We start from the raw sequence: 19814 nt of genomic DNA on the forward strand, positions 1-19814 counted from the left end.
CAAAGTTGATAGGTGTGACGACCTCCCAGGCTTAAGCCGTACCCTCGCGAGGGAGGTCTCGGGGTGGCGTCGCGTCGCGTCGCAACCAATCTTTCAGCCGTGCGACCGCATGCGTCCTGTCGTCTCCTGTCGCTTCGCCGTTTCCTCGCGAAAAAATGGCGAATAAAGTTTTCTTATAAAAACCTCGAATATTTAACGAATAACAAGTGCACCAACGATAAGTGGAAACATCTGTTACAATTATCGTCGGGCATTCGTCGCTACTCGACCTACAAACGTGTCACGTTACGACAGCCTGAGACCAAAATGTCGTGTTTCACATCTTGCCCACATCTTACGCCACGGGCCAGGCTCGCGACAATTAGTTTTTCCACGTAGAGTTTGTTTATTTTCTGATGTCTGTCGACGAGCATCGAACGTAGAGAAGGACAGCGAATAAAGACGAGGACGGAACGAAAACACCTGGTTACGTCGATGGGTTTAGTCGTTGCATTAGGATTGTCTCGCCGAGATATCCGATCCCGGATCATGTTTACGTTACTCGGTGATGTACACGGACTCCTCGACCTCTCAAGGGGTACACCTTGGGGATCGTTCACCGTGCACTTTTGATCTTTCGAAACGGCTGGAAATGCGCGATGTTGCGAATAAGTTTAGCAGTTTAGAAATTCGCGGCGAAGTATCAAAGTTGAGGTGCTCGGGACCCCACATATCGTTTCCATTGTGATTCGCCATTGAACGATCCCCGCCCAGTACTCTAACTCCTCTGGGTGTGGCATGGGATTGTGTTGCCGGCTGCTCTTTGTGTCCCTCCAATCTCGCCCCTATTGGTAACCTTGCTCGAACTGTACTTGGCCAATCTGTTGCTCTACAATTTTTTTTCATCTCGGCCGCCATACAGGGAGAGAGGCCAATCGTACCGCCGACAGCTTGTTTTTTTCAATTTATCGTGGGAATTTCGAACGAGGAAGTGTCGCACTCGATGTCTCGTATCGTGCATTCGAAGAGTTTTAGAAGCGTGAATGTACAGGGTGTCCCATTTAAGTTGAGATTGTACAAAATCTCGAAGATACGTGATTTAATATATATAAAAAAAAAAAAAATCCGACACATGTCCTTTGTTGTTTCGAGCAAGAAGTCAGACGGTACTAATAGTTTTTTTTAATGCGCGTACGTTTTCAAGGTTACTTTAGGGTCACTTCGTCTTTGTTTTTATCGCAATCCGATATTTTATAACAATCTGCACGACTTTTGCTCGAAACACGTTTTTGTAAGTTCAATATTTCTTTAAAAAAACTAGTGGTAACTATTAATAAAATACAGGTGAATTTGTGTTGACAATTAATTGGTACTTATTTTCATCGAACGAGGTAACAAGGGGCCAGGGTACAGTAAAAAGAAAAGCTTTCATCTTTTTTACGCGTTCCTTTATTTTATAGGAATGAATAATACAGAGAAACTGACAATTAATAAATTACAAGAATATTGTGCATTACGTCGAGTCGCTTTTATACAAATCGCTTAAAATAAACTGCGCAATCGAATCGTTATGTACAATTAACGCAGTCACAGTGACGATTTCCTTTACCGAAGACGATATCGTAGAGTTTAACCTTTAATTGCGTTTATATTAAATATTATACAATATCTATTTACAAAACACAGCTTCTCGACAAATACCTGCAGTTTTCGCTAGGAGAAAGGCAATTTTAAGGCATCGAGTTAAGCGAAGGCACCGTGTCCGCCAAAATTATCGACTTATCCAGCTATGCTGGCTATGCCTAGCTACGTCATGGTACAAATTCAATTCTCTGGAAAAAGAAGGCAATTTTGAAAGGCACTGTGGTCGTCGAGAAGTATAGATTCCTGGGCCTACCTATGTTGAGTTGGATACGTAGTATGCTGCAATTGACGTCTATGCTTGTTCTATGTGTGTGTGTGTGTGTGTTTTTACAGATATTCGACTATATATTGTCCCTGAATAAAATTCACTATTACAAGGACATCCATTACATAAACTAGCACAGTTAACTTGTAGACTTGCAATTATTAAACTGCAAATTTTACGAAGCATGCTATTATATATAAAACGCATAGAAAATAAAATATATGAGTATTTCATAAATTATTATTTCGTTTCTCACACGTAGGTATATCTGTATAGGTGTATATCTTTCAGTTCATCCTATTAACGTAAGCCATAAATGCATGAAATCCTCGGTACAGCGATTATCGTAGACGATGTTGTAATTCTACTCGTACACGCCTCGTTAAAACGTTTCGTATAAGACCAGATCCGAGTCTATTAACGAGGAGTATCTGTACGAGGCGGTTTTTGTAAATCTAGTCGAACGATTGACAATCTTTTGTAACGGTAGCTCAAGGCACACGAGTGTAGAACTATTAACACTGGTTATTATATTAACTATACTTAAACCCTATACAGTAAAGTCTCCTTAAATGCGCAAGCTCGGGACTGAACCTGTCCGTTTATCGTAGAGTTGTAATAGGCTGTTAAAAAAAAAATAATATACATCAGTAAATTCTAGTTTCGCACCGAGTCTAAGTTGGTGGCAGTCTAATGCAAACTCTGCTGGCAATAGCGGACGTACTTTCCAGTCTTAAGAAACTAAAAATCATTCAATGTACACAGGTTCGCGTTAAATTCCATTTTTTCATCGTTTCCAATCGATAAGAAATTTCTTCGCACGAGTCCCACGACTTTCAGGGTAATCCGTAAGCTTAAAAAAGTTACTGATTGGTGATCACGTTCCAAGATTCAAATAATTGCCACAACCCTTCCGTGCCGCTTCAACGGTCGCCCCTGTCTCCTTATATTTTCATATTTTTGCCACGTTAACAAGAACTTTCAGTTTCGACAGTTCGCTAATTAAACTAAATTTAACCCCGCTGGTTTGATATTTATGCGTTTCAGTGTACTCTGCCGCACACTTGGGACTCTATTCCGCCTAAGTAAGGGTAACCGCTTTTGGCCTCGCTGGGACTGTGAGGCGCGATATGGTGGCTCATTCCTGTCGGGACCGGAATGCCTGATGTTGTACTCTGAGCCATGCACGCGCTCATATTTGTCGCGGAACCGACGCTACTGCCCAGGCTACCCAAGTTCAGGTTGTTACCGGACAAATTTGTGGCGAGATTGCTGCTGCTGTAATGAGAGGTATTGAATAATCTGTAACAGAAAAATTGTATACATCTAAAATCGGTAGTACTAACGTTGAATACGTCTTATTACTATTATTATTATTATTATTATTACTTTTGGTTTAATACGTTCACGCTGCCGTGGGACGGCGCGGTGATGCACGCCGTCTAATAGACACGCGAGCGTGAGTCACCGGTGGCACACGCCGTCCGATGGGACATGTATAAATGCGAGCCACATATTTTTATACACCTCGGCTATTAATGTGTCGTTGTGACACAACCGAATCCGACCTGGCGATCAGACTTAGCCTAACATTTAATTTACGGGTTAGGCCTGCATTAGGACGCGCGATGAAATTTTCAGAGTGAAATTTATCGGAAATAAATGGATACAGCGAATAAGTGTGATCTTACGATACAATTTTGTCCATCGCGAGAGCCACGAGACGTTTTGTATTGTAAGTTAGGTCCGGGTTAAGAGCGGATTCCTTCTTTCGTTAATTTCTATCGTTGGGAATTTAATACGGCACCATCGGGGATTTAAGGCGACCCTTTGAATGACAGTATTAAAATATTAATGCGGAGCAGTTTTAGCTTCATAACCCCCAAGATGAAATTCTTTTCGTTTCGAGCCTCTCAAAGTTACCGCCGGCAACCTCTCTCTCTCTCTCTCTTTCTCTCTTTCTTTCTCTCTCTCTCTCTTTCTCTCGTTTTGCCTTGCAATCAAAGTGCACTGCTCGTTTGCAAGCCGATACCGTGCACACACACGCACAGGAGAAACTTTCACGCCGGTACACATACAAATAAGAATCGTTTAGGGCGTGTCGAGGCTGCCAACAACCGATTTCAAAACGGAGTAGCGGTCCTTTTGACCGTTTCGGCACAGCAGCACGGTTAAGAACCCTGAAACGCACCGAAACCATTTAATTCCTCTCTCCTACTTCTCTCTTCTTCTTCTTCTTCTTCTTCTTCTTCTTCTTCTTCTTTCCCTTGTCTTCTTTTCCTTACTTTGACCTTTCCTCTTCTTAATTTATTTTACAAACGAGTGCAGAACCGGCGGAAGCTCGACGATTTATCGACTGTCCCCGTGACCGGTCTACAAATCTATCTCAACCTAGCAGCTACAAATCAAATTCACCTCTATACAACTGTTAATGAATTCTGGGGAAGTTGTTCGGGATCAACAATTTATAATCGATACGACGTTCGAAATTAAACTATTCCGCGCCCGCAAAAAGAAAGCCTAGATATCTCTATGCGTTTAATTAAGGTTCCTCGGAATACCATGCATTTTGTTTTCATAAGTAATGTATGTATATCAATAACCACCGAGTATTACACATTTTCTAATATTTTAACAGCGACATTTACTCTGCGATCGACGAGTATACGTCGCTTCTTACATCATCGAGTATTCTCGCGACACGTGTCGGTGCGCGCTCTCAAAAAGGGTTAATTAAATAAACGCGAGCCCAGATTCGAATCCCGGCCGACCGCCTCCGGTTTTTTTTTCAAGGTATGAAAGAAAAGTATCGAAATCCCGAAGCTTAAATCTAAAAAGAAGTAACGCAAAAATGAAAATAATAAGAAACAAAATAAGAAGAAAATTAGACCGTGAAAACGTTGCGCCGCAGAATGAGAAAAGTACGACGGACGATAACGTCAGATCAGCTGGACATATTCTAGACACGTTATCCTAGCGGATGAGCCGAGAAACGGCCTTCAAGTAAATGAAAAACTTGTCCCGGGAAATCGTTCGAATCCGCGAATGTTGAGGTCGTGCCGACGCTACTTCCGGGGTGAAGGAAAGGCCACGCGGTTGCCTTTGGAAGCAACTTTGAAAAAAAAGGCTGGTTAAAGCTGGATCATCGAGGAAGATTAGCCGGTAGCGTTTCATTACGGGGGCCCGAGAAACAACATAATTGAGGACCACACAGAAAACGTGTCGGCGAAGCCCCGCCGCGCCGCGCTCAACCAACAACTTCTCCTTCTCTCCCGTCTCTTTCTCTCTCTCTGAGAAACCTTCGATCTTATTTGTTCTCTCGCCTTTGCTACCATTTTACTCTCGCGTTTCTGCGCTCTCGGGTGTTCGATTACACGAATCCGCCATCGTTCGAAATTTTCAACTTTATTTCCACAGAGGGTGGGGAAATCAATCGCCACGGTCGAGTGGTTAATTCGACGTAACTCAGAACCTGGAAGAAAACGCACGACCTAACCCAGCCTAGTTCGGACCCTAATCCAGAATCCGAATGATTCCCTGGGTACGACGAGTATCTTAAAGTTTACATACATACATAGCCAGTAAAGTATTCGATTTTGTTCCCCGTCCGTTCTCCGACTTCGTAGTTTGTACGTTTGCAGAGATGCCTGCACCGGTTGAGCATGTAACGACACACCGCGGCAGGCCGAGCATTTCGCCAACCTGTTATTACGCCACAATGGCTGAATTAATTGTTGGAAACACCCCGAGAGAACAGAAGGCGCAGGTTTCCGACTCTCGAGACCGTGCCTCTTCGTTTTCTCTCCTCTTTCCTTCCGCGCGTTGCTCCCTGAGTGATTTGTCTGGTTTAAACGTCCGGGATAATCTATCTCTACCTGGACAACGTACGCTTTGTTTCTACACCGGCCTCGCCTCGTGGAGGGTCCAGTTTTCGTTTAGAATGTCGATGGAATCAACGTTTGTTCGCTCTTGTTCTTGTCTCGCGAAGTTAGCGCGAATGTGACCTACCGCTGTTCAGCTACGAGCGATTTTGTCGCCGCGCGACTATTTAGTACCATCGCGCCGTACGAGTCCGGGGTTTTCGGTTAATTTGAACCACTGTGGCGTCGATTAGGTTAATGTTTGCTTGATTTAGGTTAGTCTTTGCTAACGACGCAAACGGTTGAATTTGTTCAAACTTACCCATAATTCTCGGTCGGCCTTGGCCACTGTTGTTGGCTGGCATAGTAATTCTCGGTATAGTTGTAGTGCTGAGGATAACCAGACGTGGTCGTTGCTGCTCCGACCACCGTCGCTTGGCCATAGGTCTGATAAGTTTCGGCGCTGCCGTAATGTTGAGTTTGAAACGACTGCAAGCTCATCGTATTGAACGCGTTCAATTGCTGGCTGTTCAACTGCTTGCGAAGCCTGGCTCGTCTGTTGCTGAACCAAACTTGCACGCGTGCTTCCGTCAGGTTCGTTCTGGAATATCAGCAAGAGAATAACGTTCGATTAGACGAGGAGCGCAGAAATAAAATTGCCGTGAGAGAGCTACGTACATGGAGGTTAATAACTTCGAGTTATCAGCGAGAGCTAAAAACGATAGTTGACAACGAGAATGAGTTACTCGGTAATCGGTCCACGTGAATCGAATCGTGTTCAAAATTTGACTATTCTTCTTTAGAAAAATCCCCGTTAGTTGTCGAGCTCTACCAGTTCGCCTAACGAAGCTGTATCTGCCGTGTATCGTCGGGCAAAATTCCCGATTACATTTAGTCTGTCTTAAATTACTCGGTAGATCGATAATATGTTTACTTTTGAGCCAATTCCTCTCTAGTGTAAACGTCCGGGTACTGGGTTCGGTGGAAGGCTGCCTCCAATTGTTCGAGCTGTTCACCGGTGAAGGTGGTTCTGCTTCTCCGTTGTTTCCTTTTCAAGGCGATCCCTGGCTCGCTTTCGGTCTCCGAATCGTCGCCGCTACTTCCACCTGAAACATCAAACGTGATCGCGCTGGTGAGTATAACGCTGTATACGATAGCGAACAAATGGTGAAGATTGGTGAACAAATACTTCGCGTCACGCGCGCGCAACGATCTAGATTCGGTACAGGTACCCGGTCGAATAAAACGATTCTCGACGCGGAAACCTATCAACGATAAATGAAAATATGGATCTCCGAAACGTCGGACGAGCGACGAGCTTTCGTTTAGCTCGTGTGGGACGGGACATGTCAAAGAACTTAATTTCTTCGCGGCGAACCCTAATTTCGCCAGTGTTTTAGTTTAGTATAGGTTCGGCTGGCATGGCTGTAATCAGAAGGGTCTTAATGGTAGGTTGGCCAGTCCAGCGTGTGAACTGTGGGCGGGAACGACTCGCTTCCTACCTTGGGCATCTGACGTGCAGCACGTGCTGCCCTGGACGACCTTCTTGCCGCCGCTATTAAGAAGCGTGCTCGGTAACATCTCTTGGATCTCTCGAGTCTCTTCAACATTTTACCGTAGATCTCTTTCCTCGATAACAGCCCTCGCTCGCGTGCTTCGAGGAATTTCCAATTTTTGCTCTCGGACACCGCTAAACGCCATTTCCATAATTAATTTACGAGACGGTGCTTAATTAGCCAACGAATATTCTTTCCTCCGTAACACTTTCCATTACGCGCTCCTGAACAGAACAACCGCTGGAAGACACCGTGATCTATGTCACTTTACACGCGATTCTCTTTTGTTTCGTTTCATTTCATTTCATTTCATTTCATTTTATTTTATTTTATTTTGTTATAGGTACTTTTTATTATTTTCCATATTTCGACGATAGATTAGTCGCAACGACTAGCCACAGTGTGTTATTACAGCGGCGAGGGAAATCTCGATAAGTCAATCATCGAAAAACTGTCTAAACGATTATTAGCGAGAGTAACGCTTTAGATCGATGAGAATATCTAAATCAATAGAGCTGTTCCTCGAAGGAAACTGCAGGTTGTCTCTAGTATTGGCGGTTTACAAGATTAAAGGCAGCACGAGAGATCATGAGAGACCACACGCCGCGACCGAACGCCCTCTTCCTTTCTCCTTTCGCACTCGCTTCTTGTTCTCTTCGGCAGCGATCGCAACAGCGTTCGTATAACCGTACGTATTCGTACGCTATTTATATTAATTGGATCTCTATATTATTTGTTTATCGTTAACAGCTAATGGGAATAGAAAAAAGAAAATGTCGAGATTACGTCGACAAAAATCCGCAAAACTTCACAAGAAGGTATTTAGTGGGGTACCGTAATACGAACGAATTTTCAGCCGAACCGAAAGTGGTCGAAATGGCATAATTAGTTATTTTGTTTCTTTGCTCCTTCGTTTCTTTATTGCTTAACGGGAAAATAGAATAAAGATAAATTGTACGGAGGATAATTTAATTGATAACGAGATGAAAATTTCAGCAACAAACGGCGCAAACCGATCGACTAGGCCGCGTTCTAGACGTATACCTAATCAAAACTAAATCTTCTCGACATGGCAATAAACTCGACACATCCACGCACCACGGGACGCCTAATATTTCTTCTCGGGCCTCGCTGCAGCTTCTAAATAGAAAGAAAAGAACTCCCTTTATATCCGCCGCTGGGATCTATATTCCAGTTAATCTCTTCCTGTTCTTCAAACCGTTCAGCTTTGAAACATGCCAAGATGCCATTGCCAAAGTATTCAGCTCTCGAGCAAGCAATTCTCGACGCCATTGTCAACGTTACATTATAAGTATGCTCGAGAGGAATGCTTGGCGCGTGAATGCTTTCCTCCTGTTATAGAAATTTTTGTAATACCTACAGGTCTTCGAATAACTTGGCAGTTGTAGCCAAGCTTGCGAGTCTTCGCTCGAGCTTCGTTTCGGTCGCTAACATCCGGTTTTACAATTTTACGATCGTTCGCGGTTTCACACAGTCACGGACAAGATCGAGTACAAGTCTTCGATAATATCGTAATCGAATTACGAGTATTGACAAATTGATCGTCGTATGAAAGAAACTGAAAATTGTATGCCATTTTTTTTTCCCCCGGCTAGCACCGTTTACGGTTACGGTTACCTTAACGCAATTAACTTAACGTCGCTGCACTCTATAATTATGCTTATCGCGCGATTACCTCGACCGTTTCATTTACACCAGCCTAATGGCTTATGCGGTGCTAAAACAGCGATCCTGTTCGCGAATTTTACATGTATCGTTCGTGAAAATCTCTTTAAACGGTAGCTTATCGATTTCCCTGTCGGTCCGTTCTTTGACGTACATTCCTCGTGTGCGATACTCAATACCGTTAATGTACGTACCGTCTGAGTACGTTTGATGTAGTTTTCGCTAAACAACTATGACAACTATGATAAAAAAAAAATCAGCCCGTTCGGAGGATGCGCCGCTTTTTTAACCTCGATCAAACTCTTCGAGGATGTCCGTGATTCCTCGAAACGTTCAAATTTCTTCCGACAGTTTTCATCCGCTTTCGCGAGGGTAACTCGTTGTCGAAACATTGCTAATCTACATACGCACGTAGTATTTAACTAAAGAAACCAACCTAACTCACCAAGTATTCCGTCGATAGAATGATTTCTTCGGGGATCGTCGCCGGGACGAGTTTGATTCGTAGGTCCGCGAAGGAGCCTCGAGATACTGGAAACCGACGGCGCGGACGCCTTATCACAGACACCATCCTGCTGGCAGAACCACATTGGACTAGTTAGTATAACAATGAAAACTAGCAAAATCTTTTCTACGCGTCACGGTCGAATTAACCGACGCGGAAAATGTCACAAGAACAACAAGGCCCACCTTCTTCCACGCGTTCCTATTCTACGACATCGATCTTATTACAGCCCGGACAAAGTGTAATTCTAGATGAGAAAACAAGAAAAAAAAAAAATGTTCCCACAATCACTCGTGACAATTACTCGTCCGTGGCATCGTTTATCAAGAAAATCGATTGTTCGCGTAAATCGACAGCCGATGGTTTGGGCCGAAACAATCGATAAACCGATTACAAGCGCAAGCATCCTTCGAGATCTCTCGTCCGGTATTCCGTTGAAGTGTTATTAATTTCCAACAGGCATCAACAGACCTTTATCAACTTTTCCCGAATTTCCCAGCTGAATATCCCAGGATTCTGTTTCTTCATGTCTTCGATTTTCGCTTCGACTTCCGGCGTGGCGATTCTAGGCTTACTGCCGCCGATCACACCCGGCCTGATCGATCCTGTCTCTTGATATCGATTCAGAATCTTCGACACGCAGCCGTGCGACACTCTTAGCTGCCTGGAGATGACGCACGGTCTGATACCGGCTCCCGCCATTTCCACGATTTTCAATCGGATGTGATTCGGCAGTGGACGTCCGTTGATGAACACGCCACCTAGTTGATTAACGCGTCCTTGCCCTGGAAGAAAACGAACAACTCTGTATGTAATATTTTGCTATAGACGACGTCGATTGACCCTTTGCACTCGAGAGGCGACTCTCAGTCGCCGTTAGCTTTCACGCAGCAAATCTACGATATTTAATGTTTCTTTAGGTTTCATTTCTTTGGAGCTCCAAAGCTGTCAATAAAATGATCGTCGGCGAGGTAAAGGTGACGTTATTCTCAAATCTAGATAGCTTCGAATTCTATAGATGCTAAGAATTCTATGCTAAGAAACATTTCGATTTGCTGGCAGATAGCAGAAAAAAAGGCTCCGAGTGCAAAGGGTTAATAAATACGCCTAATTGAATTTTCGAGCACGGCACTCTTTGAAACAGTGAGAAAATGATGGGCGCGTTATCCGGTGAGAATTGAACGTGCAAAAAGCGTTGCTTTCCAAGGAGAAAAGCAGAGCAGAATAGGATGAAACGAAAGCGTCCGGTGAAAAATTCGAAACTCGAGTGGAACAAGTGGAATACTTTCCAGGAGAGGTCTAGAAGGATCAAAAAGCCCGGTAGCACGCAAACCTCCGCTCAAACGGCGCTAATTACCGGTAATTAGTCCCCCTTTTAATTAAGTTAATTATAATTACGTAGTCAAACAAACGGCGTCACACGAGCGTCAGCAAAATCCGAGAAAAAGGCCACCGGGGCCCGGACCTAACCCAGAAGGAGGAAAGAACCAGAATAATACGCGTCTCGGTAATAGTGGGACTCTTGCCCTTTTATGATGTCCACCTTGGAAGGAACTTGGGAGGTGTCACGAGTTATGGCAGCTGGTTTTGCACGGAGCAGTAAAACTCGCCGGGATCTGGTAACTCTTCTCCTGAAAACCCATGTAAAACAAACTTCCTTCGTGGCACGCTAGCCAGAACAATGACCGTCAATTTGAATTTGCATAAAGGACGGTTTGCATGACAATCGCGAGCACGATTTGCGCGTGTGTTGCGCCAACTTTTGAATAAATTATTTTCTACTCGTTTACGTGGACGGATAGCTCCGTTTGTCCGGCGTTTCAACCGATCCCGATGAAAACGGATTTCCACGTTTTCACCGAGTGGAACGAAAGGGGATGAGGCGTTGGATCGGCCGATATTCCGATGTAGGTGGCATTCTAATTTCTGAAAGTAGGATCACGAAAGTTAAGGTAACGTCTGAAACTTTGCTTGTTCGAGTGGAATCCAGAAGCAGCAAATTTTACGTACAAGGCATATCGGGACCGAGTAAAATACATTTTACGAGTAAATTTAAGAACGACGAGGATAGATCCGAGTTAATCTCGGTAAGGTACAGTTCGGTTCGATGTTAACGTGTAGTCTCTGGGATAAGTCGGAGTTACCAGGTAAACTCCGGCGAAACCAAGGAGAAAATAGTCGAGCAAGTAACAAGCTCGTGGTTACACGTGTTCGTTGCAACTCGCAAACACCTGCCGTGAAAACTTGGGCTAATTACCACGGCGTAATTCAAAATGTACTCCCCCTACTCGGTCCCGAGTGCTGCCAAAGAAGTCTCGTTTGGTAATTCATCAAATCCGCAAGATTTACATTCCCCCACCCTGCTGGAATCCCAATGGGCTGTAAGGACATATGCACAAACACGGAGCGGAGGCTTATGTGGGGTTCGTCGCGTACGTAAGGCCCACGGACACCTTTCATGACGTCAGTCAGGCCGCGGGGCCCGACGGGATTACAGGCAAGATCAAAAGGCGCCGACCGCCGCCGCCGCCGACGACGACGACGACGACGACTCGATCACTCTTCCTCTCTCTCTCTCTCTTGCGCGAGCGCGCGACCCGGGCGCGAGAGAGAGGGGAGTAGCGATAGGCCCAGAACGGGTTCGAGGCGAAAGGGGGCCCTGTAGTCACGGGGTGGGCCTACATAGCTCCTCGGGCCCGACTTCTCGGCCGCGACAATACGTGAAATTCCACGTAACAGACCCCCGTGCGCCATTACGAAACGCTGGAAACGCGAACAAACGGATTAATCCTCAGTCGGTGGCCCGTTTCATCCTCGCCACGATCTCGTTCAATGGCCGTAGACAGACGCGAACAGGCCTAATCCACCACCACCCGACAACTATACATTCGCAGCAGATTATTTAGCCGAATTAAACCTAACCGGCCACACGAATAATTCATATCTACGCCCTCGTTCATAAACACGTGGACCCTTACTACCTTCCATGAATAACTAATACACGATGTAAATTATTACTATACAACTTTTCTTGATCAATTCTACACTGTACGTGTATTTAACAACGTTTAATAATATTCAATGTTTTTACTGCTACATTCAATTTTATAGTGGAACTATGGGGTCGTTTAGAATGTTCAATATATCGTAAACATTCATAGCGAAAATTTATAGGAATATATCTAACGCGAAGAAATTGAACGAGATGATATTGCTTCGAATACAACGAAGAAATTGATAGAATTAATTCCCAGTTTGGTAAAAGAAATTTTAACGTTGTCCTTTATACGAGACATCTTTCTTGGTTCAGGTATCTTCTTGGTTCGCGTACTCGTGCCGAACAATCGAGATTTTTTATCGACAATATCGAAAACAATTGTAACTCGAGTCACGAGCCTGAGCGTTCGACTCCGAGAAGAGAACTTCGAGCTATGTTTTTACTCTTCAAACGTCAAGGAAGGCCCAATAGAGTGGCTTGCAAATCGCGAATTACTTTGTGCATTTTAAGCAATCGGCATTATTTAAGCCATATTTACCTCGAAATTGCTTCTAGTTACACGAAAACATCGAGAAGCAAAACAATCCGTGAAACGGAGAGACTATTAGCTTTAGCTCGCGTTTCGCGCGTTTATTAAATATCCTCGTATCTTCGTAATACGAACTGAATAGCGAAACGAGTCTTTGGAAGAACAAATTTCCGCTAAACAGGGCACAGATATTTACCCAACGTATATTTCGCCGTTCGAAACTCAAGGTTTTTACCTGTAGGAGAAGAGAATATTTTCTGATTAACCACGAGCATTTGAATGTACCGTGATGATAAACATTCTATGAACGTTACGTAGACTGGATTAGAATGGACCTAACGTGGACCAAACAATAATTTGTACTTGTAGGAATATTGCGAAACAACAGTTTACATGCAATTTACGATAAACCAATAATATATCGTTGCAATACAATTTTCTTGCAATTTTGTTGCAATTTTGTTGCAATTTTTCTTTGATGTTATTTTAAACAAGATCGAGTGTCCAGTTTTCTTCGATCAAAAGAATGATTTGTCCAAGAGTAAGCCTTTAACAAATGAAATATATATATGTACACGCCATCGAATTTGTAGGTATCGATGTCAACCAATTATTATTATTATTATTATTATTAGTATTCTTGAAAGCGTTGCCCGAAGGATAAAATTAAATCATTCGAGTTGCGTCGAACGAAGTCAAATCGGGGCTTCCCCTATCTCTTCATATCGGCACGATCATGTATATTAGCGTGAGCGCCCACAATCAATTACCCGCTATCAATAATTCATGTTGAAAATTATTTTCTCAACCATTCCAACCACCTCGGCCACCATTTATTTCTGCTACCGGGTGGTCCTGTTCGTTTTAGACCAAACACAGGCTTAGTGAATATTTCGATCTTTCGATTTTATTCTTCTGAATTATTAAGAATAAAAACGTTACAGATAATTATTTTCCGACACGGAAGAATTGAAGACGATCAATTTTTACTTGATTTAGTTGAATTTGTATAATGTTAAAATCGAAGGAGAGGTAGCTCTATTTTTTCAAATTTTCCTCCTTATTGCGCCACAAAAAAAAAAAAGAAGGAATATGTTTCAAATCTGTAATTACGTTCTGTCCTCAAAATTATAAAAAAAAAAAAGGAGCTGGCGCCTTATTGCAGCACACCCCTCAATTGTCGACATTCTGTGTTAGATTCTTGACTAGATCTAGATGTGTCTTTAATAAACGGAAAAGTAAAGGTATGCGAGTGCCTCAAAATTATAAAAAAAAAAAAAGGAGCTGGCGCCTTATTGCAGCACACCCCTCAATTGTCGACATTCTGTGTTAGATTCTTGACTAGATCTAGATGTGTCTTTAATAAATGGAAAAGTAAAGGTATGCGAGTGCCTCAAAATTATAAAAAAAAAAAAAGGAGCTGGCGCCTTATTGCAGCACACCCCTCAATTGTCGAAATTCCGTGTTAGATTCTTGACTAGATCTAGATGTGTCTTTAATAAATGGAAAAGTAAAGGTATGCGAGTGCCTCAAAATTATAAAAAAAAAAAAAAAAGGAGCTGGCGCCTTATTGCAGCACACCCCTCAAATGTCGAAATTCTGTGTTAGATTCTTGACTAGATGTGTCTTTAATAAATTATTAACGCGGAAAAGTAAAGGTATGCGAGTGCCGGCGTGATTGTTCGTGATATGCTGCCGACGCCGACGCCGACGCCGACGCGGACGCGACGGTGTCGGAGGTTTGCATCGAGTTTGCGTTAAACTTCGGTCAGGACTGGGCTGGTTCCTTTGTTTCTACTTTGGTCGAACCACTCATACAGAGGAACCTTCGAATTAACGTTTTATTGTTCTAATTAATTTCCGCGTGGAATACTATTTACTTCATGCCGCTCGCGTTTGACCGCGTGTTCCTTCGTGAATCAGTAGGTGACTGTCGTAGGTGGTCTCTTGTTTTCTGTAACTCGGATGTTTCCGCTCCTAATGGTTTGAATTTCGAAATATCCTTTCTTATTCCTCGTACATAAGGAAAGTTATAAAGGAAAGTTTCTGTGGAAAATTTCAGCTTTCTAGGTTCTAGGGTTCAGCCCAGACGTTGATTAGTCATCAGTCAGGGCTTCATTCTTATATACATATGTATATAGAAGATGTAATGGTAGAATTCGCGATACGATATAGAATATACGATAGAATTCTCGATGATACGACACGGCTTCGTTTCATTATTTTCAATTTTCTGTTTCAGAGACGTTAGGGTGCACTGCGATGCGTTCGTTTAATATCGAATCGTCGCGGATAGAATTCGTCCTGCCGAAGGAAATAATTGCGATGTTATTATTAATAATTGCAGATTCGAATCGGAGATCGGCTAATAAAACGTTCTAATAAAACGTTCTGATAAAACGTTCTGATAAAACGTTCTGATAAAACGTTCGCATAACGGGTGTTCGTATAACGGAGGCTTTACCGCATCTACCAAACGAGAACAATTTTTCAACGCAGCCTTGTAAAACAAACAACTCGTTAACTGGCTCGGTGATACAATCGCTAATCAATCATTAATCCCGTTCGTTCAGAATATTCTTCGTAACTGCATGATAAATGGGGGGGAATTGCGCAAACAATGGGGTCGATGAAACCGTGGTTGCGTCGATCGGCTCGAGCGGCCTGATGAAAAGTCTGGGGGAAAGAGCTAAGCGGAGAGGAGAGGAGAGAGGAGAGAGGAGAGCAGTGGAGAGGAGAGGAGAGGAGAGGAGAGGAGAGGAGAGGAGAGGAGAGCTGGGAGAATGATGAACCCTGGCGCGGTACCTGACCACGAGAGGGAATGTCCATATAGGCGAAGGGGATGCATGTATTTAACGTTCGGTGTGAGTTCCGAGTTGGCAAGGCTTCAATCAACGTGCCGTCGCTCGAGGCCTATCCGATATCAGACATTAGGTACCCATGGCTCTGGCTACGTAGTTCAACTCTTTCGCGTAGCCAAGTGGACGCCTACGAGTGCAGATCTTGCTTCTTTTTCGATTAAACCCAAACATTCATTCTACCGCGTTGATTACGTTCGAGGCAATAACGCGACACAATCGCGAGTCAACGAATCGCGGCGCGATAACGCTTTACTAAGAAACAACCCAGACCTAAATCAAGCCCGACATCCCGACGGTAGGCCCAACCCATAATATAAACCCATAATATAAACCTATGATATAAACTCATAATATAAACCCATAATTTAAACCCATAATTTAAACCTACACCAGACGCAACCCCGTTTCCGTATCATTCGAATGGGAAACCAAATCAAACCTCGAATCGGACCAAAACTTTAATCCCGACCGAACCTAACGCCAGGGGTCTATATAAGACCCAACTCCAACCTGCGAACCTTACGCAAGTTTCGCTACCGATTTCTTTTAAAACTCTGCTACCATCGAACATTTACCGTAACAACGTGTCGCGTACAATATTTGCTTTGTACAGGTTGTCCCTGATTCAAGTGTCGAGAGTTGGGAGCAGTTGGGAGCAGTTGGGAGCACGTAGGGCACCGATAAACTAAGGAAAAAGGTCTGGTTACCGCTCGAATTGCATCTTGACGTTGCTCGCGGTTTATTTCGTATCAAATCTGCATCAGGGAGCGCTAAAATTTGTAGTTTGTTGAGCTTACGACGGTCAACTGGGGAGCTACTGACTATTCGCTCTCCTTATTCGCTATTATCTTATTCCTTATTTTTTCGCCCTACGCTTTTTCCATATTTCATACTTTTTGTTAACACGTTCACCGCCGGACTAACACCCTTGAACATTTCTACTGCGATTGAATTTTGTTTACAGACTCTTGGATACCGCGTAACGAAACATTTATTTTTGTGTTTAGTTCTGTAACTTCATCGAAATTCAAGTATTCCATTTAAATTCATTTTCTATGACGCTTAACTTTCAGAGTTAATAGTTTTCGTATCTCAGTGAAAAGCACTGTCACCCATACATGGCTGACGTGACGATCAACGTGTTAAAAGCGATTTTGTGAATGTACAATTTCAATTTCACTCACATCAGAATACAGGTAATTATCAATTGAAACAATAATACATCGAGTCGTGAACGTTCGTAGATGTTTCTCTTCGGAGTAGAGTTTTCGGGTTTCACAGAAGTTTCTTATAAAACTGGACCGGATTTGATTCTATAGAAAAATGCCTCGACCGCAAACGGTTAATTTCAAGTGCCAATAAAACGATAGTCGTTGAGGCAAAGGCGACCTGATTCTCGACTCTCAAATTAGAGATCTCATTCGAGAAGTCGATATAATCTTAGCATTCGTGGCAATGGAATCCCAAGAAAGCATCTCGAGTTGCTAGCGGATAGCAGAAAAAAATGGCCCCGAGTGCAAAGGGTTAATGGAGCGTCGTCGAGAACCGTTGGCGAACATTCAGTCGGCCGGCGGACTTTGCGGAAGTCGGTCGTTCCGAAATGAATTAATCTTACTACAGATTCGTGTTAATCTATCAATAATGCGCTCGAACATTGAAAAATAAATCCGTGTGCAAGAGTTGGACTCGAGTTAGATACAGGTTAAATCTTTTCGCGCATTTCTATCGTCGTTCATCGTTCGTCGACAACAGAAATATTTCGGGACGAAGATCGATCCGTTTATTTGGGTTCCCAGGGTTTATTTTCGATGAAATCTGCATCAGGGAGCGCTGAGATTTGAATCGCTTCGGAAATACTACGTAGTTTCGTTCCGAAGGTAGGCCTAGATTAGTTTGGTCAGGTTTAGAAGACTATTCCAGTAAATTTGTCTTTGCGTGAAACTCGAAGAAGATGATGCAGAAACTATTCTGTAGGTTACCTTGAAAGGGATATCCAGTGAAGTACGGTGCCATATTCAGAGTACTAACTGCCATCTAGCCAACAGATTTTGTCCCCGAGAGTCTTCGCACGATAAGACGATTTCGGTTGTTTTATTCGAACCTAGTGAAATTAACTGTAATCACAATTCGCGCGAACGAGTTCCAAGAAAAATGGTCGAAAACCGGTCACCGACAGTCTTTGGCGCAACAGTTCGGTTCTTTGTTATCGTAGAAGCGCCTGAAATTATCACCAATCACACATCACAATTCGGACAGCGGTAATGAAACCTGTAGCAATGGACGGACAAGCTTGAATTAGAACGGCCCCGAAAAACAACAACAAGAACAAGGACAGTTGGATAAATTCTTTATTTCGACTGGTTCCGATTGGATCCGATCACAAGTCACGATTGGAACGACACTAAAAACCGCACTAAACCAGCGTAAATCGTCCCGGGAAACAAGGATAGTCCAGTTCTGTCTCTCGGCTAGGCGAAATTTGCTCTCGATCACTAGTCACGATTCAAACGGCACTAAAACGGATCGCGGTGAAAACGAGCACGGATAAAAATGGCCCGCGATGGTCCTCGATAACCAAACCGACTTAGTCAGGGGGACGGTGAGGTCGAGTCGAAACGACAGAAACAGCGACCTGTTTGCTTCGAGGTCTCGACTCCAACTGTTGGCTCGTCGAATAGAACCCTGGCAGAAAGGGAACAGCGATGAAAAGAAAGGAAAAGAAGAGCATCCTGAAAGGAAAGAAGGCTCCGCCCTCCTTCTGGGGACCGTCAAGGAGGGATATCTGGGCTGAAAAGTGTTCTTAATGGCTCCGGTCGAGATTGGTCACTTGGAAGGTGGTCTGGGTTTACTCTGGGATAGGTGGGGATGTTCTTTGCACTGGCTCCGCCTGGCCGACTCCCAGCCTTTAGCACCCTCCACGTATTTCCCTGAGCCTTTGCGCTTTTTAATTCTCCACTGCAAGTGAATATACGTACGCGAATATACGTACGCGAATATACGTACTTCGAGACAGGAAGGTATTTTGAACGGTCTCGAATAAAGGAAAGGTCTCGCGGTTGGGAAAGAGAGTCGCGCTAGGAATCGTAAAACAATTGTACAATTTTAATGGTACGCGAATATATTTCGAGTTACGAATATATATTTTTAATATACATTCGCAGGAGATTATTTAGCCGAATGAAAGCTCAGGTCTAACCGGTGACAACCCGCGAATAATTCGTATCTAATTCATACACCATCGTTCGTAAATACGTGGACGCTTACTACGTTCGACGAGTATTTAACAACATTCAATGATATCAAATGTGACAGTCCCAAACTTGGGACACTTTTAATCTCCAATTTCATCCTGCAGACGAACAAGTATTTTATCGCTTAAAATCGTTGGAATACTTTCGTGGTTCGATGTTTATAACGATTAAGCACGATTACGTACGATCGTTGCTCGGAGGATTCATAATATCCTTTCCGAGATTGATCATTGGTCTCGGTTGCCATTTCATGATTTACCGCGTCGCGGATCACTCATTCGCACCGATCGAAATTTCTCGATGATCGAACTGTTTTCACATTCGTCGGTCGAGGACGTAGAAAAGAATTTGAAATTATAATTAACGATCTTCCGTCGTTACCGAATCGACGACGCGCGTTTATCGCATGCGTCGCTTTCTATTCCGTTCGAAATAAAAATTGTTCGTGTAATCACTTTTGCGATGATATCTTCGGCATTTGTTTTAACATGCGGCGTTTAAGTAGTTCGTTCCGATGGGCGGTACAAAACATGCGTGGAAACGGAACCAATCGAAAGGCACAATTTACCTCGACTCCCCTCTTTTAAAGGCTTCCCTCTGCAACCATACACATGTCCATTACTGTATTCCTAGGTTCGTGTTCGCGTTAAAGATGGTGGACGATAAACATGGCGTCCATA

General features: G+C 43.5%; 1 protein-coding gene across 1 annotated transcript; it reads right to left on the reverse strand.

Annotated features, from left to right (window-relative positions):
- Positions 1-1524: 1524 nt before the first annotated feature.
- LOC128879968 (protein gooseberry-like) lies at positions 1525-17975 on the reverse strand. Its single transcript, XM_054129548.1, has 6 exons — positions 17863-17975; positions 9967-10280; positions 9436-9565; positions 6683-6854; positions 6071-6349; positions 1525-3190 (listed from the first exon to the last, which is right to left on the reverse strand). Exons 1-6 carry the CDS (start codon positions 17915-17917, stop codon positions 2932-2934), a joined length of 1209 nt encoding a protein of 402 aa, XP_053985523.1. The 5' UTR covers positions 17918-17975; the 3' UTR covers positions 1525-2931.
- Between the last annotated feature and the right edge of the window lie 1839 nt (positions 17976-19814).

Source organism: Hylaeus volcanicus, chromosome 7 (genome assembly GCF_026283585.1).
Source record: "Hylaeus volcanicus isolate JK05 chromosome 7, UHH_iyHylVolc1.0_haploid, whole genome shotgun sequence".
Taxonomy (NCBI): domain Eukaryota; kingdom Metazoa; phylum Arthropoda; class Insecta; order Hymenoptera; family Colletidae; genus Hylaeus; species Hylaeus volcanicus.